Source organism: Rhinichthys klamathensis, unplaced genomic scaffold, assembly GCF_029890125.1.
Source record: "Rhinichthys klamathensis goyatoka isolate OS25496 unplaced genomic scaffold, OSU_Roscu_1.1 h1tg000281l_1, whole genome shotgun sequence".
Classification (NCBI taxonomy): domain Eukaryota; kingdom Metazoa; phylum Chordata; class Actinopteri; order Cypriniformes; family Leuciscidae; genus Rhinichthys; species Rhinichthys klamathensis.
The window spans coordinates 7,269,181-7,295,747 of NW_026606800.1; the positions used below are offsets into that span (position 1 = coordinate 7,269,181).

At 38.6% G+C, this 26,567-nt stretch overlaps 1 protein-coding gene across 1 annotated transcript; it reads right to left on the reverse strand.

Moving 5' to 3' along the window:
• Positions 1-278: 278 nt before the first annotated feature.
• Positions 279-26,272, reverse strand: tdrd6 (tudor domain containing 6). Its single transcript, XM_056269243.1, has 16 exons — positions 26,101-26,272; positions 11,721-17,474; positions 11,476-11,600; positions 11,249-11,329; positions 11,134-11,164; positions 10,921-10,967; positions 10,773-10,827; positions 10,578-10,633; positions 10,429-10,483; positions 7,784-7,827; positions 1,889-1,943; positions 1,713-1,783; positions 1,566-1,623; positions 1,374-1,447; positions 925-979; positions 279-809 (listed from the first exon to the last, which is right to left on the reverse strand). Exons 2-16 carry the CDS (start codon positions 17,428-17,430, stop codon positions 628-630), a joined length of 6,699 nt encoding a protein of 2,232 aa, XP_056125218.1. The 5' UTR covers positions 17,431-17,474; positions 26,101-26,272; the 3' UTR covers positions 279-627.
• Positions 26,273-26,567: the final 295 nt, after the last annotated feature.

A 26,567-nucleotide genomic window follows, 5' to 3' on the forward strand; every position in this document is an offset into this window, starting at 1 on the left:
TTTTTACACTACTCTGGTCAGTAAGAAATTTAAAAACTTATGTAGGATTTCAATATTTCTCACTGGATTCCAGTACAGCCACAAAAAATGCACAATTTTTTCTTATGTATTTGTGATTTTGTTTATTAAACATATCTTACCTTTGGTATGTGTTTTTTTTTTTTTTCAATACAAAAAGTCTGAATAATAACATTAAGATATGTTCGTATAAGTGCTGCACACAAAAGGTGCATATTTATTAAAGAAAACTTCAACCAGTTAGCACAAAATGCAGCAAATTGCTTTTTCACCACAAGTGTAAACTTTTAAGAGCATCTGAACAAATAACAAAATCCTTGTACAAAGTATAATTTAGAAATCGTTTTAGGAATCCAATAAGGAACACAATGAAAGGCTGTGTAATAAACGGAAAAACAAAACAGCCTTCATATCTGCAAAGTGAAATCGGTGAGCAGTAATAGAAGGTGAAAACAACAGATCAACTCTGAACAAGCAGCAGTGCTTACTGTTGCTACTATACGGTTTAAGGTAACAAGTAGACAACACCACTTAATACAAATTTAAATGTGATTAACAAAAAAAAATGCACATACAAAATCAACTATTTAAGGGACATCAAAGTTTACATTAGTCACGTTTCTGTTTTTCTTTTTCACTCTCCGGCTCACATACTTCTGCCTGGGATTCTTGCAAAACACCAACAAAAATGACATCATCGTCAGATGCGTCCTCAACTCTCAGGGTCAGATGAGTGACTTGTGGATCCTCTGAGTTGGTGCAATCAGATGCATTTGACTTATCTTGTAAGCCTGTGAAGCAAACTACCATCAGTTCAGTTCAACCAGAAATTGTCTCATTACTTCAAAGAAAAGCATTTGGACTCTTTATGACACTTCCATTTAAATGTATACTTAAATTACTAACATGAAGATTCTTCAGCATCAGGATGGATTTCCGTGACCATCACATCTCCCTGAAGCTGAAGTGTTCAAAGTAAAGGAGAAAATAAAATTAAGTAGTAAATTAAGAAATATTTCAAAATAAAACAAATAGGTAACACTTTACAATAAGGTTCATTAGTTACCATGAACTAAGAATGAACAATACTTCTTCAGCATTTATTAATCTTAGTTCATATTAATTTCAACATTTACTAATACGTTATTAAAATCAAATTGTTTGTTCACTAACATGAACAAACAATGAACGGCTGTATTTTTATAAACTAACATTAAAGATTAATAAATACGGTAACAAACGTATTGCTCATTGTTAGTTAATACATTAACTAATGTTAACTAATGAATCTTATTGTAAAGTGTTATACCACAAATATGTTTGTGGTTTAAGAATTAACAGTAAGCTTATAATACCGTGCCATCAGATGCTGTGTCAGACTCTGCTCCATCATCACTGGTCAGAACAATAAGATCTTCAGTAACATCTACTAAAAAAAAAAATCCATTGTTTGTTAGAATGCTACACATCCATTCTATATTTGTTAAAATAGAAGAGCTTTACATTAAACTATTTTTAATTGAATATGGAATTCAAACATGACATACTATTAAACGCCTCCGGTAAGGTATTCGTTTCATGCTCAGTCTCACATGCATCCTGTACCTATAAAAACATGATATGAGAGGGAAATACTTTCAGCCACTGGGTGGTGTAGGTCTTTAAAAAGACAATCAAGAGAAAAGACAAAACACCTTATCATGGGGAGCAACATCAAGGAAATCCATCAGTAAATCCACTCCGGTAATCATCTTGGCACAGTCTTCTAAACAGTCGCATTTAAAAAATGGAAGTCAACTACTCTTCCATGCAGATAAAAACAACAAAACATAAAACTAAAGTATGTTTTATATGAAGTATGAAGGGTAACCTCTTTGCTCTCCAGCTGAAGTATTCAAGTCATCTTGGGAGTTATCCGGTTCAGGCTGCAGTACAAACATATTTAAAGGGATAGAACACCAAAAAAAAAAAACATTTGCTGTTAATTTACTCACCCTCAGGCCATCCCAGATGTAGGTGACTTTCTTCAGTAGTGATTCATATAATGCAAGTCAATGGCTACCGTCACTTTGATAGTAAAAAAAACCTATACAGGCAAAAGAAAATTAATACCAGTGGCTCCTGATGATACATTATGGTCTTATGAAGCAAACCGATAGGTCTGTGCAAGAAACTGAACATTATTTACAACATTATCTGTAATCCAGTCTGGAGCGTAAGCTACCTGTCGCATAATGACGTAGGCATGAGAGCAAACTCACAAGCTGACGTGGTTTGTGTTTACAGCAGAGACGTGTTGTATAGACAGATTGTCATTATACGACAGGAAGCTCACGCTCCAGACTGCCGTGAACGCGCTCAAGAAGGTTTGCTGAAGCTGTGGATTACAGGTAATAATGTTGTAAATCATTTTCAGTTTCTTGCACAGACCCATCGTTTCTCTTCGTAAGACCTAAATGTATTGTCAGGAGCCACCAGCAATAAATTTTGTTTTGCTGGTATTGTTTTTTTTGTTTTTTTTTTCACTATCAAAGTGATGGTAACCGTTGACTTGAATTATATGAATCACCAAGGACCACGGTTTCAGTTAAAAATCTTTACTGTTCTACTGAAAGAAAGAAAGTCACCTAAATCTTGGAAGGCCTGAGGGCGAGTAAATTAATTTTATTTTGGGGTGAACTATTCCTTTATCTTAAGTGGGTTAATAATATTTTTTATTAAAGGGTTAGTTCACCCAAAAATGAAAATTCTGTCAGTAAGGCCATCCTTAAAAATATTCTTGTTTGCCGTAACCCGACCGACCCTGTCAAATTAGGACCGACCCAATTATTTATTTATTTTCCCTTTCAGTCCGACCGACTTGCCGGTTGTGAACTTGCATTAAGACCGACCGATTTTTTTTTTACTCTTCAAACAACTAATACAAATGCAATAAAATAATATACATTTATTATAGTAAGTATTGTGAATATAAATTGCGTAGGCTACGTTCTTTCTTTTAAATAAAAACCCGTGGCGTCATCTATTATGATTATGTTTAAAACTTTACACCATTGGTTTACGCATGTCACACTATGGCCTGTGCGTTCGCTTCGTTTCATTCACTGTCAATGGTTCGCGCTCGGTGATGATGGCTGCGGCGCGGCTGCTTGTGAAATACCTCTGTATGAGCCTACATTTAGTCGCTCATTATTCGAAATTCTTAATGGTCAAATAGGGAATCAATGTTAACGGCCTTTTCTCGGAGCGCGTCCAGCTCGTCATGACATGCCCACCGCGAACGCACGTCACACAGCAACTGCAGGCTCTGACAAACAAACACACATAAGTGTGGGAAGCCAAACACACCGAAAGGGGGACGAAACGGCGCGGTGTGTTACAGAGTTCGCGCTGCGCTGACTTGTAATCAGTGGCGGACAGAGTACAGAGCTTTGTTACTTGAGTAAAATTTAGCAAGGGGTATCTGTACTTTTACTCAAGTACAAGTAAAAGTACTACATTCAGATGTCTACTTAAGTAAAAGTACTAAAGTACTTTTTTTTTTAAAGTACTTGAGTATCAAGAGTACAAGAGTAGATTTTCTAAATATTGCATTACTAATCTACTGCCACAGTGCTTACATTTATGCACAGAAACGTCCTACATGGAGTTATGAAAAATGTTAATGTTAATACCTTGGGAGAATGTAAAAGGAATTGAAAGTAAAATAAAGCAACATGGTAAAAATATGAAAATATCTTGATTTAATTTAATTTAATTTTTTGGGGGTCCCATCTTTAAATGCGGGGACAACACACACACACCACATGTAAGGGTGGCGCTGCCAATAAAGCACCTAAAAGCTGTCACAAAGAACCGGCAAAAGGAATGATTATGAATATGTAAAATATAGCAAGGAGATATTTTAATTGTTTATTAATAAACATGTTAATAAACAAGTGTTTTCTTTGTCAGTGTCGGCTAGATGAAGTTGACGATGCTGACTCGCGATCTTCAGTAGTGAACGCGCCAGAGAGAAATGCACATTTCATACGGATTACATAAGCAGAGAGCAATCTGTAGTCTGTTTTCTTTCGTTTAGAATTTTTCTGTTTAAAAGTAGACATATCTGTGAGAGGCAAATAGGCTACCTTATACACTGAGTTTCGGTTCATTTATGAGACGAGATCCAGTTCACGTGCCGGCGCCTCCGTTTCTTATCTATCGTCTGCTATTTTCTTCTTATTTATTAAACCCAGGCAATTGGTTGATGAAATATTTATTAAAATTAAGTAGTGCTGGGCAACGATTAAAAATTTTTATCGCGATTAATCGGATGATTTTCTTGCGATTAATCGCGATTGATCGCATTGTTACGCGCAAAATTGAATAATGAATTCTAAAGTAGTGTATTGCGCACTTTTGATTTAAATGTACTGCTACAAAAGTTCAATAACATGTGGTTTGCAAAAACTTTAAACAAATAAGGTGCTTTTATACCAGCAGTATTCCCTTTACACAGTATCAATAAAATATTTCTTGTAAATCTCAACTTAAACATTAAATGTAATCAAATCAAATATTTAAACAAAGCTATTTGCCACTGCATTACCTTTTATCTAGCTTGTTAAAACGAGTCCAGTTTTCTTGTTTTTGTTTTTTTTCTGAACAGGTATTTTGTATCAGGGAGCAGCAGAAACAGTCTATGTAGTCAAAGGGTCATGATCACTACTACAGATATAAGTCGACCAACGTTACTTCTCTGATAGCAGCTTAGGTTTGGTCATGGCATGCCATGGTTTCCCACGTAAGATTACATTAAACAGAGGTAAAGCCCAATTTATACTTCTGCGTCAAACTCACGCCGTAGCTGCGTAGCGCGCGTACCCTGACGTGCATCTCTCCAAAAATGTAACGTCAATTCTACGCGTACCGCAAGCGCTGTGATTGCTAGAACCGCTCCCCGGGTTTCACACTCTCCCTCTGCATGTGTAATTGCGCGTCAACGCGGACAACGACGCAGATATAAATGAAAACCAACGCGTAGTCTATAGCGTAGAGGCTACGCCGTAGGTCCGACGCAGAAGTAAATCAGCCTAGAGTGAGGTGAAGTGGTCGAGCACAGGTGCAGCGACAAGCGGGTGCGTTCCTGTGAAACTGTTGCGGTCATGCTCGCCTCACGCACGCGCCCGCGCGTTGCCGAAGTTGAATAGTCTAACTTTTTGTACACGACGCGCAGCACAAATCATTGGAAGAGAGATTGATCCTCGGCTCGCTGTTTGTGAGTTTCCAGAATCTAAATAGTTATCAGGACATCAACAGGAGGGAATTCACATGGCAGAGCATCCCCGCTAAACTAAACGCAGGCCTATCAGGTAAAGTTATGTTTAATTTTAATTTAAGTTAAAAAGGCTACAGCTGCGTAGCGCACAGAAGCCGTTGCCATGGTTACTATCCATAGAGCGCCTGTCATTCACTCGCGGAGCGCTGTCTCCCTTTCTGTTCACCTGAGAGAACCTGCCAAAACCTCTCCACTGCTTGTTTGGGTGGGTTATTTGCTGGCTGACCAACATTCCACCCCTCCTGTGATCATGGTTTGACTGTAGGCCTATGTGTATTCAGAGCCAGTGAGCAACGGACTTTCAAAATAATAATAATAAAAAAAACTGCGTTAACGCGCGATAAAAAAATTGTCGGCATTAATTAATAAATGCGTTAACGCGATAATAACGCGTTAACTTGCCCAGCACTAAAATTAAGATACAATTAATGCAAAACGAAATTCAGGTTAAAGAAAGGTTTTGTGTTTTCTGTTTGATGTCTCTGTGAAAGTTTTAAAGCATTTTTTATGCCGCTTTCAGAGCGCTCACTTCCGTAACGGAGAACACGTCCATAACATTGTTTTTTCCTCATAAATGCAAACCCGAAAAATAAAATAAAACAAAATTAATATTTTATGTACTGTGGAGACTGAGCGCCAACCCTTCTTCATTCGCTGGGTAGTAGCCTACTTTGGTTTGCGCAGTGTAATTCACATAATCAGTAAAAATATATTTTGCCTCCTAAAGTTTTTTTTTTAAGAAATCAGAAATCCCTCGTGGCTACGCCACTGCCACATTTGAACCTGACTGTGTTAAACACACCACATACTCAAGAACATCAAACCAAATGCTTGGCTTACATTAATGTGTAATATAAAATCTGACCATGGAGTTGACTTTGGCGGAAAGCTGAAAGTGATTGCTGATAGGCTGTCCCAATCAGTGGCGCCTACACAATCCAATCACGTTTGAGAGGGAAACAACAAATTGAGGGTTTCCGAGATTTTTTTTTTTTTTTACTCCTGTACTCACGGTTATGGATAGAAATGTATTGGAGTAAAGTGTACAATATTTGCCTCTCAAATGTACTTGAGTAAAGTCATGAGTACTCCCCAAAAATGATACTCGAGTAAAGTACAGATCCCTCAAAATTGTACTTAAGTACTGTACTCAAGTAAATGTACTCCGTTACTGTCCGGCTCTGCTTGTAATCTGCGTGGCTCAATGGACTGAGACGCGCGAGCGCGACAGACTCGACAGCGCAGGAGAAGTGTTTGCTTGCGGCAGCCAATAGTCAGAGCGGCGGGAACTAATCTCACCAGCGCCACGCTGACCAATAAAACAGCACATCCCATACCGAAATGTACTAAATTGCACAAAAGAAAATCGACCATTCCATAATATGTCAGGACTACTTAATCGGCCTATAGTTTCCTACAATGCGCCTAGCTATTTGACCACACTGATTTCCGTTAATAATAGCAGATGTTTATGGGTCAAATCTCTCACTCTCTCCCTGCAACTTTTTGTTACCCTCCTTTCCTGCCCCTAGACCAGAAAGGGGGCTTGTAACAGTATGGGTCAAATGTAAACGAATGGTGCCAAACGCGCTGTTTTATTGGTCGGCGCGGCGCTGGTGAGATTAGTCATTTTAATTTATTTGTTTCCCTCTGAAAATCCACTTTCATTGAAATCTAGTGGCTTTTTTTTTTTTTTTGCATGTTACTGCAAACCAAAATATTTTTAAGGATGGCCTAATTACTCACCCTCATGTCGGTCCAAACCCATAAGACCTTCGTTCATCTTTGATATCAAAAATATCTTAATTTGTGTAACCTCCATAGACAGCAACGTCATTGCAAAGTAGTAAAGACATCGTTAAAATAGTCCATGTGACTACAGGGGTTCAACCTTAATATTATGAAGCGGCGAGAATACTTGAGCGAAAAAAAAGAAAAGAAAAAAAAAAAGACTTCATTCAACAATTTCTTCTCTTCGGTGTCAGATCTCCTATGCTTTGTGTAAACAACAGTACAGTAAACAGTACAGCTCTTCCAGGTTCTACGTCAGAATGCAGGCTCACTATTGGCCAGCTCCTAAATCAGCATCACACGCATGTCACACTGCGGTTACAATGCGAATAGCATAGGAGATCTGACACAGAAGAGAAAAAATTGTTAAATAAAGTTATTTTTGTGCACAAAATGAATTCTCATCGCTTCATAAAATTAAGGTTGAACCACTGTAGTCACATGGACTATTTTAACGATTTCTTTACTACCTTTGTGGGCCTTGAAAGTTGAAATGCCGTTGCTGTCTTCCAAACCTCAGAACGTTCAGAAACCTCTCGGATTTCATCAAAAAGATCTTAATTTGTTTTCCGAAGATGAACGAAGGTCTTGCGGGTTTGGAACGACACGAGGGTAAGTAATTAATGACAGAATGTGTATAATATGTGTACTTACACTCAGAACTTGAACAAGTGCACCTTCCCCCAATGCATCTTCAACTAAACACAAACAAGAAATACAGTCTTTAAATGCATTCAGATCTAAGATACTCGCATCAAAACTTTTCACAATGACGTTATATTTCAATGTCTTACAATATAAAGATATTCATATTTCAATGTCTTACAATATAAAGATATCAATTTTTTAATAAAGTGCAGATTTAATAGATTTAAAGGGATAATTCACCCAAAAATCATTTACTCACCCTAATGTCGTTCCAAACCCGTACGATTTCATTCATCTTTGGAACACAAATGAAGATCTTTCTTTCCCTCCATTGACAGCTACGGAACTACCACTTTGACATCAAAAAGTTCATAAAGAGATCGTAAAACTAATTCATATGAATTGAGCGGTTTGTCCAAATTTTCTGAGGAGACACAATCGCATCATGATTAACAGTTTCAATTTAGGCTTTTATTCACATATAAACAATCAACGCACATATTAGTTATGATAAACGGAACCAATGAGGTTCATTCTCGTTAGGGATGGTACCGGCTCCGATACTGCCATTTTTGCCGGATCGGGTATCGATCAGACGAGGCCGATCCAAATCCGATATTGTGCGTATACTATTCTGTGTTATTGTTAAGCCCCACAAAAGGCACAAAAACAAAGCACCATAAAGTTTTCGTGCAAGTGTTCTGAAGCCATTATATAGTATAATGTGAGATAGAAATTAATATTTAAGTCATTAAATTCAAGATCACGTAAACTTTTCCCTCCGTTGCGGCTATCAATCATTCTTCATTCATCATTTAACAGCGGGTCCCGTTCGGTTACGACAGTCAACACGATGAAACTCTCCAAGATGATTCAATGTTACTATTATTATACTTGATCTGTAGATAAAGGTCTATGGTTTCGCATAAAACAATTTTATCTTGCTGGACTTTATTGCTGTAACTTAATCATGTTACTTTCTACCGGGTGTCGGTTAGATCACAACACTAGAGTTAGAGTCAGAGCACTATAATTGTTCTTCACGTGCACAGTAACTGACATTTAAAACTGTTAAAAGAAAAGACTCAAACTATTGCATAGATAGATAATGTATAATACACTCCGCATCAATATGCATTTCCTTTGTGCTTTGAACTTTTCAATGCGGACTCGACGCGCTGCGAGTCCATGTTGCTTCAAGCGCATCATTCTGCGCTCGGGATGCGCATAAGCGCTGTGTGCAGCACTGTATTGGAGCCTTTCATATCATAATACAGTGACGCAATGAAAGATTATTAATAGCCTTTCTTGTTCTGTCCTATCTATCATATGTTGCTGCCTCATTAAACAGCTGTGCATTTAAAACATGTCTCAATTTTAGTTGCCTAGGCTATATCTAAAATAATTTATCTTTCTGATTTTTGTTATCTTGTTTATCATGAATGTATTTTACAACAATACAAAGAGCAATGTGTAACGTTTTACCAGATTTAGTCTTACACTTATTGTCTCTTATTTGTTCCCCACTAAATGTTTTTTTCACTAAATGTTCAGATTTTATACAATAATTGTGCACTCATAATTTTTTCTAGACTAAATTTTACTGCTGAATTATCCACTAATCTAGTTTATAATAGCATTTTTGTCAGATTATGATGATATTTTTTTTTTTATTTGTTGTTTTTCTTTATAATGAAGTTGTCTGTATTAAGTAGATTGTGTTGAACTGATATTCACTCTTTTGTGTGTTAAACACAGAGTTATAGAAATTCTAATTGTAAAAAAAAAGAAAGAAAAAGCGCTGGTATCGGATCGGTATTGGTCGATACTCCGAATTTTTGGTATCGGATCGGATCGATTCTGAAAAAGATGGTATCGGTGCATCCCTAATTCTCGTGTTTCGCATTTTCTTCTATGAAGTTGAAGGGGGAAAGGAGCTGGACAAGAGCCACACTATTTGTAAGTTTTGTAAAATAAAACTAAAATATTTCAGAAACATGATGAAGCCATATGACACGTTTCCACCCAGAGGAGGAAAAACACTCGGCTGTACCGGTCGTTGTTATATTATTAATTTACTAACATTACAAGTATGCTGCTAGTTCAGGCACACATTTATTTTCCTGTTGGTTATTTGCAATGTTAATAAAATATATTGTATGTTAATTCTTTATGGGTCATTAGTTTGTACTTTTAAAGCAAAGTATTTATAGTCACACACAGGCACACAAAAAGATTCAGATAATCGATAATCGCTTTAGCATCAAATCGCAGCCCTCTGAATCGTAATCGAGAGATTCCCACCCCTACAATTCATATGGATTAGTTTTATGATCGCTTTATGAACTTTTTAAAGCGTCAAAGTGGTAGTTGCGTAGCTGTCAATAGATACAGAAATCTCTCAGATTTAATAAAACTATCTTCATTTGTGTTCTGAAGACGAACAAAAGTCTTATGGGTTTGGAACAACATGCAGTTGAGTAAATTACAATTTTCATATTTGGGTGAACAAACTCTTTTAAGAATTATTTTATAGAAACAGACATTATACAAACTATAGAACATTCATAGAATAAGTGTACTATGCACTTCGTAATAACTGAAGTACCAATACTTTTTAATAAATGGGTATATCAAGCAAGCTCACTTACCCTCAGAATCTTCAACCAAAACAATGGAGCAGGACACAGACCCCTTGTCTTGAGGCTGCATTTATTTACATGAACATGTTGAGACTTTAAGCCATCTGATTACTGTCATTCAATTGCTTTTGATTGGTAAAAAAAGCATCACACTGTACCTGGTCTGCAAGTTCATCACCTGGATCCATTTGGTCAATGAGCGTTTCCTCTTCATCTTGACATAATTAAAAATGCTATTTTGAACTAAATTTTGCACCATAGTATAAAATAGTAATGCAAGTATATAGCTTTTTCGTCATTTCCTTAGTGGTATGTGATGCAATAATTCTGTAAATAGGTATATAAACTCGTACCATTTGGTTTTTCAGACTCCAAAGCGACTGTAGTTCCATATTCTGCATCTTCGTCCTGATGTATATAGAGATACAATTGGTTTCTACATGTTGTTCTATTCCCAACTGCTGTAAACATTCTACTTACCACAATTAAACATACATTTACCTTTGAAGCACGGTTCTTCAATGAGGTACATGTTCCCTTGGTTAGATCTTAAATAGTTACAATTTAATTCAAATGAAGAGATAAAGAGAGGGAAAAAAATGCTGTCACATTTTATGGCATTGGTGGGGAACAATGAGAATGATAAGTATTGTGCCCTCTATTTTTTCAGTTAAAAGATAAAATAAATATAATAGATTTAGATATGATACATACCACTTGGAACTGCAGCTTCAATGCTTGAAGTCTGCAATTAAAAACACTGGATGAGTAAAAAATGCTTTCTAATTTTTTACACACAAATGCAAAAGTAGATTCTAGTGTTCCACACCTGCAATGGCTTCTCTGGCAGAATTTCAAAGATGTTGAGTGGATCTACCACCACCTCAGAATCATGCTCCACAAGCAAAACCTGAAAAATACAGGGGGAAAAAAAAATCACCTGAAGATGAATTTGAAGTTAGACAAGACAAAAAGTACAAGTTTCTTTACCAGAAAAACAACAAGGGCAGCTCTTAAAACAAACAATTGTGAATTCAAAGAGAAAGATACACTCACCAATGCAGCATCTTCAGAAACTTTTAAAATTCGTGCTGTGCACCAATTCCTCCTTACATGAGACCAGATCACACAATCTGACCCAACAGGCTTCTTCTCTGTCGATCGCCTCAAATAGCCCAAGTCTTTAAAAAATATATTATTATATAAATAAAATATAAAGAATTAAAGAAGGGAGACCTCTTGCATAAAGTGAACAGTATCTTTGAAAGTTGTACCACAAAATGTGTCAAATGCAGACTTACCTGACTGAATGATCTCATATGATGGTGAATCTGGTTCCTCAACAATGCATAATTGAGAATCAGTGTTATTCATCAAGAAGCTTTCTATATTCTCTGAGGAAATACTAGATGTTGCTCCCTCAGATTGCTGTGGCAAAACTACAGGAAAAGGTGTTGGGTCAACATCTGTCTCTTTAGCAAAGGTATGCTGGTTTGTTGTGTCAGATGGACTTGTGGAACCTGAAACTGGTTCATCTTCTGTGATGCATGTGGTATCCAGGTCAACATCTGTCTCTTTAGCAAAGGCATGCTGGTTTGTTGTGTCAGATGGACTTGTGGAACCTGAAACTGGTTCACCTTCTGTGATGCATGTGGTATTCGGGTCAACATCTGTCTCTTTAGCAAAGGTATGCTGGTTTGTTGTGTCAGATGGTCTTGTGGAACCTGAAACTGGTTCATCTTCTGTGATGCATGTGGTATTCGGGTCAACATCTGTCTCTTTAGCAAAGGTATGCTGGTTTGTTGTGTCAGATGGACTTGTGGAACCTGAAACTGGTTCATCTTCTGTGATGCATGTGATATCCAGGTTGCTTTGTGTTTCAGAGGGCACTATACCCCAAGTATCAGATGAGGCAACATTTTCAGTAGTCATCTCAAGTGGGCCATCTCGAGCTTCATTTCCAGCTTCTGTATTTCTCAGCAAATCAAGCTCCTCTTGTTCAGAAAGTTGCATTTCAAGGACTGAGGTGCACGTTTTTTCGTCAACAAGCTCAGTGTCTGCATCAAGGGTAACTTCAGAGTCAATATTAACTTCAGCAGCCACAAAGTCATTGGCAGACACCAGTTCTGCTTCACTTAAGAGTTCATCTGATGGAGTTTCAGGACTTTGACTTTTCCAATAGCTTCTCATGGCATCATTGATGAAAACACCATTACAATCCAGCTTGACGAAGTGTGGTGTTTCAGAGTCCCCCATTTTCTCAACAGTGATATTAAAAAGCTTGTCATTAACTAGATCAAAAAAAGCATCTTCTGCCTTCTTATCCCAGAAACCCTCGGAAAGATCAAAACCTTCAAGCTGGCAGTTAAATGCCTGAGGGGGCACATCTGATAGCTCGGGTGGAAGTGCTTTGATGTCACCCAGATTGACTTTTGATTCATTTCCATAGTCTACGAAGGTAACGGAGAGTGTGTCAAGGTCCCTAGATGTTACTTTAGCTCGATACCACAAATTGTCTTCATTGAAGAGAGCAATGCAAGCACTTTCAGCTGGCACAGAGTCCTCACTCAAAGTTGTATCTGATGCATTACCAGCATTCTGTAAAGCATCTGAAATCTCTTGAAGTTTGTCCATTTCCGCATATTGGCACCAGAAAAGCTGAGGACCCTTGATAAATGAGGGGTATCCATTGATCATTTGACCAGCTGATATGTCAGGGTCCTTGTAACGGGTACAGACCTTGGTATCAGACATCTGATGCTTGACACCTGTAGTCAAAAGCTCAGCTGCTGGTGCAACTTCATGCCTGCAGGTGGATCCCAGCACTACACCATTAACATTGAGTTTCACTTCCCACACGGTCCCTGACATTTTAACGAACGTGCACATGACCTTTTCAATGTTTTGATCAATTACTTGTTTGAAGTTGGGTGCAATTTCTTGGTCTACGCTGTCAACATTTAGTTTATGTACAGAGCAGTGGATGCTGTACCTAGGAAACGAAGCAAATGATTGATCAAGACGACATATTTTTGAGGCAGAAATCACAGCCGTGTTTCCAAAGTCAACAAATTCAACGTCAATTTTGTCAGTGTTTTTTCGTACTGCTGCACGGTACCAAGAGTTATCATCAGGAAACATTGCACAGACCATGTTTCCCTCACGAATCTGACTAGAATCAATGTTTGCGCACCTTGACTGGTCAGCATTCAACTTCTCTACAAGTGAGTAAATGTCATCCTCATCTGATGCAAACTGAACAAAGAAGCTACAAGGGCTATTGCAATGAGAGATGAATACCTCAGCTTCTAGACCAGGTTTTATTAATTTCACTGGGAGCGACGATTCTCTGAGAAGAGCCTGGTACTTTGGTTTAACACCATCAGTTTTGTCAGATGCACATGGTACATCAGCTCTATCATTGGACTTTCTTTGTGGTTCATTTTGCTTCTGAGAATTATGGATTGTCCCAAAATCTCTTGTTGGTTCTGGTCTATCATCTGTATGGAATCCCCACTTGCTTCGTGGCTGTTTTGATTCAACGTTTCCTCGTTGCGCTGCATGACTTTCCCGGGATTGTTGAACTTGGTCTGTGCGATCTCTATTAAAACCACTGGAACTTTCCTTTCTAAGGCTCTCTGCCTGAACTTGTGCACTTCGGTTCTTTGAACTATATCCTTTGAGTGAGCTTGGTTCAATTCTATGGATTTCATTGTGAAACTTCTGTCTGATCAGTGCATTCACTTTAGTTTTTCCCTCATAAAGTTCCACCATAAGCTTTCCTGCAGGTTCTTTTGCCACAATCAAAGCAGTGAAACAATGGCTGTCCGCAAAATTCTGAAACCAATTTTCCACTGCACATGGCACATTTTCTGGCATATCCGACAGCCCACATTCAATTGCCTGCACTGGGACGGACATAATCTCTCCTGCTTCAATTGGAACTGGCAGCAAGTCTGATTTTTCAACTTCCAATGTGTCGCCATAATCCACAAAATTGATCACCACTGACGGTTTTGAAGACTTTATCTGGCCTCTATACCAAAGTCCATCTGTGTATTTTGCAAAGCAAACCGTTCCAAAAGTCTGAGGACACTTGGTTACCTCTAGTTGACGGCATAGGGAATTGACCTTGCCTGCCAGTTTCTCAATCTCATCTGAATTCCTGGCGAGATGGCAAAAGAACTGAGTGACACTTTTCACACAGGTGACACTCACTTCTTCTTCACATCCAGTCTTGACTCCGTGTGTTGAATAATAGTAGGTGTCCAGGCGAAAGGGTGGGAGAGGCGCTCTCTTAGAGGGTGCACGATCAGCTAGACGCCTCTGGACAAGGAGATTGCAAATACTTTGGAATGGGGTCTCCAAGTCCACCACATTGAACACAACTTTCTGGGAATCATACATTACAGCAAAAATGGTGCATTTCAAAGGCACGTTCATGGATGCTGCAGTGTCAACAAACTCTTGAAACTGTAATGTGGCTTCAGGGCTCCAGTCTAAAGCTGAGTGGGAAACCGGGTGGATCAGATTATATAAACTACATCGAAAGGCTTGTCCTTTCATCTTCAAAAATGCTGGACTGATCTTTCGAAGATCTTCAATGGCAACTTTCTTTGTCTGCCCATAGTCAACGAACAAGACCTCAACATGAGGCGTTTGGTGCTTTTGAATGACCAAGGCTCTGTACCATATCCCAGTTTCAGGATGACAAGCAACACAAGCTGCTTCCAAAGGTGGCTGAAATTCACTGTGAGCATAGAAACGCTGAATATCTTGCATTAGCACTTCTAAGCATGCAGCATTTCGTGCTTTTTGACACCAGAAGTCATTTGGACTCTCAATGTAGGATACGGTTACCTCTAGTGAACTTCCAATTGGAAACAAGTATTCCTTGAAAACCGATGCACTTTCCGCCACAGCAGAAGAACTGGAAGGCGTCTGAGGTCGAGTGTCTGTCAGGAATATGCCAGAGGTGTGTGTGGTTTTTAAACCACAAGATCTTACAACAGAATTATCCACAATGCTCTTTTCACTATCTGCAAAATTCGCATTGCACAACAACTTATTTACATCATTTTCTCCATCTAAACTCGGGTCCACTAATTGAACCATGTGAGTGTCTTGATGCTTGTCTTGTACGTGCAATTCAAGTTTTTTGTCTTCGACAAGTTTTGAAAAGAACAACGTAGCCCTCTCGTCCCAGTGTTTCAGTCTGGATTTAATGCCATGGAGGGAGCACTTTAACGCCACAGCTGGCAGCTGCTGGAATCTCAGAGGCAACTGTCGAAGGTTGAAACAATCAACAAGTTCTGTGTTGCCGTAGTCGAGGAAGTAAACTTCTGCTTTCTTGTCAATTACCTTATAGACAGCTGCTCTGTAGAACACACCATCTTGGGCTTTAGCTGCACAGAGGAGACCAACAACAGGCTTTCTTATCAATCCTTCATCGCTTGTTGGATTAATGTACAGATTTCCAAGGTCATTCATTAGCTGGTCGAATTCATCAGCGTAATTCTGAGTTTGAACCCAAAACTTTCCAGGGCTGTCAACGTGCTGCACAACAGCCAGATGTGAAGTGTTAGGTGTGAGACTTTCTGTGAAAAAGACTGGTTTGTTCCCTTTAAGGTCAGAGTAGGTTTCACCAATGTGTGAGATCTCTGTTGTCTCCAAAATCTTGCTGTTTTGAGATGATGGGCTCTTCTGAACAGCGAAATCTGCAAGAGTCATTTCAGAGTCCAGTGAACATTTCTGTTTCAGTTCAAACAATTTGTTGATGTTTGTGTTCTCCTCTCCATAAAGCATGACATAGTGAACACCTTCAGAAAGGCTTTGATACTGAAACTTGGCAATCACTGTGCGGTTGAGCAGGAGTGATTTCAGATAATCAATCTGTGAAGCTGTCCAACCAACACCTCTGTCGACTATTCCATGAAGGGAGCACACGTACGTAACGACAGGCATCCTGAAGAATTCAGAGGGAAGATGCCTGACATTCTCAACTTGTACAAATTGTTTCTTCCCATAATCCACCTGCAAAACCTCAACCACATTGTTTGCAGACATGACCTGCTGCAGAACTGAACGATACCACTTGCCGTCACTTCCTCTTGATGCACACGGTCTGCCCAAATTCTCAGGTCTTGCAAAATTTCTGCCAACTCTTCCCTCATAATGCTGAGTTATCTGTTCGGTTAACTTTTTCAGCTCCTGAGAGAAAACCTTAAGTTGACAGAATATTCGAAATGGACTTGTTACTTCTGTGACCATGACAGTCTCAACAGTATCAGTTTGCAGCTCTGGGTACATGTAGGCCTGCTGCTTCTCCATTTGCTCAATACTCTCAACTGGTTTTGGCCTAATGGAAGAAATTCTCTGAGGTTCTCCAGTTCCATTGTTGGTCTGTAAAGATCTTGCAACAAACTCCTTGAACTGATCACTGTACAATTTCTTTGCAAAGCCCATTTCAAACATCTGTCTGGACAGACAAGGAATGTCAAGAAGGAATGTTCGATGAGGCACAAGAACATCTTGAACCGAAGCATTGACTCTTCGACCACAGAAGGTCTTCATGAACTCGAAGGCCATTGCTGACCATTTATTTTCAGGAGACAGTGGTAACACATTGCCAAGAACACAGAATTCAACTTCAGGGGGAAGATAGAAAAAGTCACTTTTTCCCCAGGCTAGAGTGTTAACAGTAGCACACAGTGTTCGGCCTTCATCAATTAAAAACACGCTGTACTCTTCAGTGTCTCTGGAAACTATACGGGCTCTATACCATGTTTCATACACTTGTACAAGGCACAAGTCACCAGGGTTTCCATCTGATTCACAGAAACTCTCTCTGGGGTATTGTATCTCCTTTTTCAGCTGCTGATAGGCAAATTTCCGGTCTTGGTCAAAATTTCCCCAAAACTCTACAAGAACACATGATGGATTCAGATTAACTCTGGTAATAAGTACAGGTACATTTGAACCTGTTGATGGGAGCCCCGGTATAGAACACATTGTGATTTCCGTCGTGACTCACTCAATCTGGTATTTAGGTGTATCTAGAAAGAGAGGGGAAAAGTGAAATGTATTAATACTAGTCCAAATTCAAGGATCATAACTTATATAAAAAAATTAAAAAAACACATCCCTCTCTTATCTGTTTGGTAACCATGGCCATTTCAGTAAGGACATCATTTAGGACAAAGGCTATTATAGAATGACATTTCTTAAATGCATAATCTTATCTTAACTACAGATAGGAAAAGGGTATTACAGAAGCATCCTAACTCAACAAAGAAATCCTAACTTTAGTCTTAACTTTAACGCACTCCTAACTTTAAAATGATTTGAAAGCCAACTTATAAAAAGCACATAACAATAGCCCTGTCTGAGAATGGTGGCACATTTATTAATGACACAAGATGAAGAACGGTGATGTTTGGTAGAAAGACTTTTTGAAAACCCAAAAGATGTGCTGCACTTTGACAACAAAACGCGTAAATTACGGAGTCACACTAAATATAGTGATAGGTTTGCCTTTCCTACCAAGCTAATCAAAACTTCTCTTTCTGTATCATTTCAATTAAAAGCACATTTATTTTGTTTCTCCATTTTAATCTCTAGCATTTACTTCACATCAGCTGCTTGTGCGTTGTTGTTTGCTTGGTAACAGATCTGGGGCCCATTTCAAAAAGGAGGTTCAACTAACTCCGAGTTGACTCAAGCCGGGGACACACTGAACAACTGTAAGGCCGATTATGAATGTACTGAATTGAGTCAGAGACAGTTGCGTTCAGTAGGTGGGTTTAAAAAAAATTAGGAGTACCTTCTGATCAAGTTATATCAGAAATTAGGGGTGAGCGATATCACGATTTTTGATCATGGACGATTAAGATGTCTCCACGATCCGAATAAATATCGTAGTATCGTGTTACAGTGCATTCTATCAGTTGCCGTTCTGGCGCCTCTGTCTCAACAACGCGACGTACATTCACATCATACGTTAATGCAGAGATACGGGACACTGCAATTCACAAAAGTTCATTATTTGCATGTGTTTTAAAGCCTTGCCGGTTAAAAATTTCATTTGCGTGCTGATGCGCTGTTCTAACGTGCGCTTTTCTGAGCGCATACACCCGAAGCGCAGGAACTAAAAGCCTGTCAAACAGCGCCTGGTTACTGGACTAAGTTATCTTTAGAGTCTCATTGCGCTAATACTGTCAGATACACACAAGGTTTACATAAACACAGTTGGTTATGTCTAAAGTGAAAGCAAAAATTTGAGAGAAAATCTGTTGCATGTCATATACATGTATATTATATGCGCCGCGTAGATATGCAACGATTACAGATTTTCTAAGTACGATTATTGTCTGAGAAATAATCACGGTTTAACGATTATCACGATTATTATGCATCAATTAATTTCACAACACTACTAATGTATAATATCACATGAACACTCAACACTAGATTTTAATGTGTTATTTATTGCTGCCACAACACAGTACAAAATTATAAAATGGCAAACAATAATCAATCTCTTCCTTTGGAATTAAAGAGAAGTGCTTTGTAAACATCCAGCATTTTTCTTTTAAAAATAACAAATTAAGTCAAAGGCTGCAGGACTCTTTGATTGAAATAGATCACAAAATTATTAAGTTTTTAGTTTGTTCTAAATTTATTTTCAACCTGAGGTAGAAAACTTGATAACATGAAAACAATATCTTGTTGGTATTTGACTTAAAAACATAAATAAAGGGATAATAAATCCCAATGAAAATAAGAATAAACAAAGTATTGGGCTGGCTCTATTGAATTAAATGCAAGCTAAATATTAGGCCTATGTATTTCTTTTAAAATAAAACAAATATAGTCCAAATGTTATCCACCAATATTATTGTACTTATTTTAATACTCTTTTTTTAATTATTAATCCAAATTTTACATGTGCCTTTAGAAAATCATCTATTATAATCTCATTATTTTTTTACATTATTACAAATTTAAAATAACTTTTAAATAATTTGATGTTTGTTTGAAGTTTAAGTAAAAATTATAGAAAGTAACTGAGAACATCTCTCATGCAGTGTTATAAATAACTGAAATGCAGTTAATTGGTAGTCCTAGAAGTCTACATGATCTTATGTTAGTGTTTTACACCGGGCATATTAAAACTACAAAGCCTAACATTTACTTAACACAGACAGGAGAAAGCAATAGGTTATTAAGTTAAATGTTCACTGAAACTCTTGAGAGCACATCACATTCGGTTTTCCACAGACTTGCGTAACCAAAACATTCCGCTGTTTTTTCTTGTTTTTTTTACGTTGCACTGAAAGCTGAAAGTTGCACGCCGCGTTCTCCTTTTTCCAAAGCGCTAGGGCGGTTGCGCTCCGGAGGCGTCTGTCGTTGCTCTGTTAGTTCTTGTCACTTGACCTACGGTGCGTTTGCGGCATTCTGAAAAGTAGAGATGTTTTCATCTAGATGCGGCGCGGACGCGCTTGGAAAAAACGAGCGCGTCGCTTCCATTATGAGCGCGCATACCGCGCGCGCCTACATTTGAAATAACGAACTTGAGCGCGCAAAAGACGCAATATGTGAACACGCACTTAAGGTGTTTTTTCGGTGGAAATAGAGCGTCGCTGCTTAGTCCCTCTGCCATAGTGGTTGACGAGCACGGCACTTTAAGCTGGTGCACCGCTGGTGTAACTGTTTTCGTTTTGTGTTAGGTGCAAAAGTTCCGTACTTTGCAGAACACTTGGTGTAGCATAGTCTTTACGATTAATTAACCGTGACGTTTTAAAGCGCGGTTAATTGTGAAATTCGGTAATCGCTGCATCCCTACACACAGTAAACAAAACCTTAACAAATGAACTTTGCAATTTAGACGCGCAAACTGCGTGCCGGTGCGGTGAGACATACATGCTCGGGCAGATTCGGCTTGAAGTCGGTCATCCTCGGACGCGGCGCCGCGCGCGCTGTTAAAAAAGCCGTGCACACAGCCAAGCGAAATGAAGTCTTGCCGGTCTTGCGCACCCAACGCGTCATGTTTCACCTTGCGCTCGTGCGGACGCGTCGAGTATAAACAAGGCTTTACTCCGTGTCAGCGCACGCTCTGATCGGTAAAGGGGGACAGACCTCTCCCGAATCATCTCCAGCACTCAGCCTCCGACGCACCACTAAACTCCGCCTCCGTTTCCCTCGTAAGCTGATATTAGTATTTAAACATTCTCTATGATAAAAAATGTTTGTAAAAAATATTTTAATAGCACGATTTTGCCGGTTATAGAGTTCTAATGACGGTGTTCAACTATAACCGTCGGTCTCACGGTTATATAATAACCGTCACACCCCTACCTGCTCGGTCCTGTTTGTCAGCACATTGTCAGTGTCATATGGCTACGTGAGTTGCACGTATAAAATTAAGTTAACGAACAACCTCGATCCATCAGGAAACGCCATAGGTCGCTGAATTTCACTGCGCTTCATGAAGAGTTTTTCTTTTGCGTGAAGAAGCCGTTCGCCGGAGATGTGTTAAAGATAGCAGTGTGCATTCATGATTATTAGGCTACCGGTGTAATAATCCTCCTGGCTCCGGGTCTGAGTGAGTCATTTACACTCTTACCTTTGTCAGCAGCTGGTCTTAAATTGTCATTAAAGTAAATCAAAGAACAGAGACTCGATCGACACGCGTCCCATTTTCTCTCAAATCTCTACGTTAATTTAAGACTTTATTTAAATCATTTAAGACTGCTCTTATGAGGACACTCGACAAAACTGACATTTTGGCATAATTTGTGTGAGTTATGGTTTGTTCAAGCCCGAGAGAGAACTCGATACTGACGCGCGTCTTTTCTGTGGGTTGGGCGCGCGCGCGTGTGTGTAGGCAGGACAGCGCGGTCTCTTTAGTCTTGTCGCGCTTAATATCATTCACAATAATAAGAGCGTGATCATACAACGGTAGTCAACGGGTGACAGAAAAAAAACGTATACTGCGTAATTGCGTTAAATGTATAAATATATGCCTATATTTTTTTTTTCGGTGTCGCGGTGGACAAGTGATGAAACCGGTGTTGCGCCTGAACACCGGTAAAACCGACTACCGTAGCAAGCCTAACTAGTAAGTAAATCTTTCTAAGTTTTTGTGCATTTTATTTTGTGATTTCACCGGAATGAATAGAGAGTCTCCGCAACGGCGATAGATTGAAGAGCGCGTCCGAGTGACGACTGCGCGCGCGCCACCACAAGAGACACTATGTATCCATGACACTGATAGCAGCGGACAAGAGCGCTCAGATTGAGTTCAAAAACACATCTCTTATTTAAAGGCACACTATGCGAGATTTGTACCTTAATATAACAGCTTCAAAGGGGTATCAGGCCGTGAGTGCAGAGACACTCTGCGTGAGTGGTATTTACGACAGTAACGTTAAATACAAGTACTCAACAGCGACTCTAGGGGTCGCTGTTTGACAAAAACGGAATTCCTGCATAGTGTGCCTTTAACCTAACCTGAACCTAATTTCGCTCCGCCTAGCTTCACTCACATCCATCTGGAACCTCTTCCATTGAGAGTGATTTCTCCAACCAACTTTATGGTTTAGCCAATCAGGACGCAGGGCGGGAGTTTCATAGATGTGACGTAGTGGAGAAGCGACCGTGAGACTGTTTTGATTCAGACAACAATGGCGGCTCGCATCGAGGAAACAAGCGTTAACATTGATGCTGTAAACATTGATTTCATCCGTGTTGTCCAATCTACCTAATATTGTTTCATTAAAAGAACATCAGAGAACGGCTCTTAAGGCTTTTGTTGGTGGAAACGATGTTATATAGATCAGTGCCTTCTCCCGACCGGATTCTTCAGCGTCACGGGTTGGCTTCGGTGTGAGTGGTTGAAATAGCACGTCGATAAAGATGACAGACAAGTGGCTTATCCAATCATATGCAAGGATTTTTGATAAGGCCCAGCCTTCTGAAACGCCATTTCAATGGATCGGTTCCAGATGGATGTGAGTGAAGCTAGGCGGAGCGAAATTCATCTGGCAAGGGCCAGGTTACCTTTAACCCTCTGGGGACCAGAAACGCGCCGACGCGTTTTGCTTGTTTTTTTTCACATAGCAGAAAAATAGACTTAAAGTACTACCATAATTTCTGTTCATATAGAGTTAAGAAATATGAGAAAATAACCTGTTAAATGTCTACTTTTTTATGTGCCCACATACAATCGAAATAAAATATTGTGCTTTTGTAAAATAAAGAAAATACACAGGGTGTGCGTTCTGCCTCTCCGTCACCGTGAACTTTTTTTCTGGAGCACGTTTCTAATCTTCAACACAACTCAGCTAATACTATTCACCCAGCCATAAGCAATATATCTTTTAAATCATTTGAGTTTGTACTTTTAAATGATCCGATTCAAAACTAAAATAAATATTCTCCGTTTATGTAATCTATATTAAAAGAGAGACGTGTCAGCCGTTCTAATTATCTTTCTCACAGCTCATTATCTCTGGTAATGTGACACGCCCACGGAGAGCACGCGCTATTCAAACGCAAATATGTGAAGCAACACATTGAGACGTGTTAACGCCCATAAACTCTGAAAACACTATATTTTTTAGTGTCAGATTTAGTGTCAGATTAATCTACTGTCGTCTTGCACAGCTATATGAGGAACAATCCTGGGACATTTACCACAGAACAAGTGCTGGTTTATTTTCACTTCGAGGATGAGCAACAGATTCAGCTGAGAAGTAAGTGTTTTATGCAAGTGCTTTGTTCTAATCGCGATATAGAATAACGTTAGTGTCTGTAAACGGAAAAATAGCATACTGTTTAAATGTGAATCATGTTTGTGTGTGTGTGTGTGAATGAATTAATGAATGAATGAATGAACGCACAGATACGCACTGTTACAGACTAAATAAAAGACAACATTTCAACTAGTTTTGGATAAAGTTTTTACTCTAAAATAGACATCAAATAAGCTTTTGTTAGGAGTTTCTGCTCATATGTTAAATATATAGTATGTTTTGTCAATAAACTAATCAACTAAGATGTTAAAGTGTTTGTTCTAATGCAAGCTATATCAAAATAATGAATCCTCAACTTTGAAATATGTATGATCAAACTAAGACATTTATGGAAAAAGACAATTTTCTTTTCAAGATGTTTCCAACTCTAACTTTGAACTGAAATAAAACCATGTCTATATGGTGAAGGGTGTGTGATAGAAGTGTCCAGACGTATGCACCCTGTATTTTAAAGAAGAACATTTAATTATTTGCGATACATTATTCATTCACAAAGAATTCAAGGACATTATTCATGTCCCTAAAGGTTGGAGTTTTCCTCATTTTTTTAATTAAGGCATTAAGATTTTTTATTCCTCTTTTTAGTCAACTTTAGCATGGGTGTGTTCACTTATTCTAAGCAGTGTGTGTGTGTTGTAAATAAATCCAAACAATCTAAAAGCCATTCTTTTTTAAATCTCCTCATTCTTTGTGCAAGGCTCCTGATAATGATATGGCCTGATAGCACCTAGTAGGGCCATTATGGGAGGGTCTTTGTCTTTCTCAGGTGTGGAATGCCACACATATTAATGAGATATCACCACTCCTCGCATAAAGCTTTCTCAAACAAAACACATCATTAAAAATGTAAAAGACTTTATTGACTTATCTGAATGAGTAGTCAGGATGATTCTCGCATAGTTTTGGAGCAAATATTCTAGACTAGGCCTATGTGATACAATTTTCAAAAGTCTTGTGAAGAAATAATCAATATGTGTTTTGTGGTCTTATTTCAGCAACTTTCATTTTTATTCTTTTTCAATAACCACGCATAAACATTATTCTCTTAAAAATACAAACATGTACATACATGTTGCTCACATATCATGGTAGCCCCGTTTGTGCTATATAGAGTGAATTTACACCTTTGCCATTAACATGTTTATAAATAACTGAAAAAAGCACAAATGTCAGTGCATGTCAAAACATCCCAAGGGCCCCAAAAACACCCTGGTCCCCAGAGGGTTAAAGAGCATATTGCAGGTAAAGAAAAAAAATGGGGCAACGAGGAACGAAAGGCTTCGCTATGACGACCGGGTACTATTTGTGGCGGTACTTTCTGCAATGGAAAACGGAGCGAAAAGCGAGCCGAGTCGAGCTGGTACTGGTAATGGAAAAGCGCCATTATACTGTACCAATGGCATCAAATAGTGTGATATAGGTAGTCATGCCCTAAATAGAGGCAACTTGTAATTGAAAAACAAAATTACTCCAGAAGCTTCTGTAGCGTATTTATAAGTATATTTTAAAGAAAATCTAGTTCCTACATTATTTTTCTATACATTGACTCGTTGGGTCCTCTAACCTGCAATATGCCCTTTAATAGTGCTGGTGCCACTGGTCTCAAATGTTCATCTGGAGCCCTGAAAAGGCCCGTTACATTTAGTTAAGAGGTCATCCGAACATTGTACATTTTACAATGGTTAAGTCTACTAAACCATTGTAAAACGTACACTGTTCGGATGACCTCACATCAACTAGCAAAATGCAGTAACAGCCATGTGACATTTACTTTATCTACAAGCCTAGAGTAAGTAAATGTCACATGGCTGTTACTGCAAAGTCTCAAAACTAATTTTCTATGGGCAGTCACATCCAACAATTTCAATAAACTAAATACATACGTTAACAGCCTAACGTTACATACATACGTTAGCGGCCTAACGTTACCCCTGTATCTGGCAGCAGCACAGTAATTCAAATTGGCCGTTTAATTTCATGCGGTTCATTTAATAGGCCAAGCAGTTCACTAGGTAAAGGTTTTTGACAACTGATTCTCAAGGTTATGTTAAATACAGCTGTTGGGGACAGAACACAAGACAGTGTAATATTAAAATACAAGTTGGAAGAAGCCTTTAGCTGATGTTTAATCTAAGAACACATCATACTGTATTTTTTTACGGACCACACAACTTGACATTTGAGAGTGAGACAATACATAACCTTCCGCATTAACCCCTCAGTTTAGCTCAAGACACCAGCTGGAAGCTACAGCAATTTAACAGTATAAAAGTAAAGTAACACGAGGAAATTAGAAAATGTGCTTTTGGAAGGAGTCTGTCAGCTGACCTCTCACAGGTGAGATCTGTGAGATTGTAACAGGTGCAGCCTCTGATTGACAGTTACCAAAACAAGAAATAAACAAGTAAAATAAAACGAATTGGCATTCTATATAGGATCATTAATTAAGTGAAAATCAGCATTTTACATCGCTATACGGTAACGTTATCGTCAATAAAGCGTCATGTCTGCAAGAGAGACCGCGAATAAAAAAAAACTGGCAAACGAGTAACTTAACGTTAGCAGCTAGTGCTAGCAGCTAAAGTTAACGTTAACTTAACTGGATTCCGCCTCTAGCATAACAAAAATCAACACTTTTACATTCAAATATAAGTTATGACTTACAAAACTCTCTCCCACAACAAGTGAATTAGATTAAATAACGTTAACTCAATAAGTTTAACCCATCCAGAGTTGTGACTTTCCCCAACGTTGTGCGAATGACTAAAAAAATAGGACAAAATCTCGACAAATGTCGCTCATTTTGATTCGCACACATTTAATATATATACCCAACAAAAAACGAGCACTTATTACGAACACTCACCACTTTAGGGTAGATTCCGCTTTTATTTCACTGTTGACCGACGACATCTTGGCTTCTCATCAACCGTCGAGGCGGATTAAAGGCACGCAAACCGAAAAATGGATTTTCACCACGTGATACTTATATTAGTTATAGCGAACAGCTAAGAATCAGTTCTACAAAAATCAGGGTAAGCGTACTATTTCTACAAACGATGTTCAAACCTTTTTTACAGTCTATGGTTCAAACGGAGAAATTAGGATACGTAACTAGATACGACTGTCGCTTTCGCGCCTCGTTCACGCGCGTTCTGCTGATTGGCTCATTTATGGTCAGACGGAAGTGCATTAAAAACGGAAGCAACAATTGTCCAATAATAATCCAACGCAATATATTGAATAATAATACTGGATTACTAAACAGATAGATTGGTTAATTTCTGACACATTACAATAAAGTATACAAAATATTTTTAAGACGAAAAATAG

Excerpts from the sequence above, each read along its gene's own strand:
- tdrd6 (XM_056269243.1), bottom strand. The coding sequence starts at position 17,430 with ATGTGTTCTATACCGGGGCTCCCATCAACAGGTTCAAATGTACCTGTA. Across the intron at positions 11,601-11,720 it reads ATATGAGATCATTCAGTCAG|ACTTGGGCTATTTGAGGCGA; the intron begins GTAAGTCTGCAT and ends TATTTTTTAAAG. Across the intron at positions 980-1,373 it reads ACACAGCATCTGATGGCACG|CTTCAGGGAGATGTGATGGT; the intron begins GTATTATAAGCT and ends TGAACACTTCAG.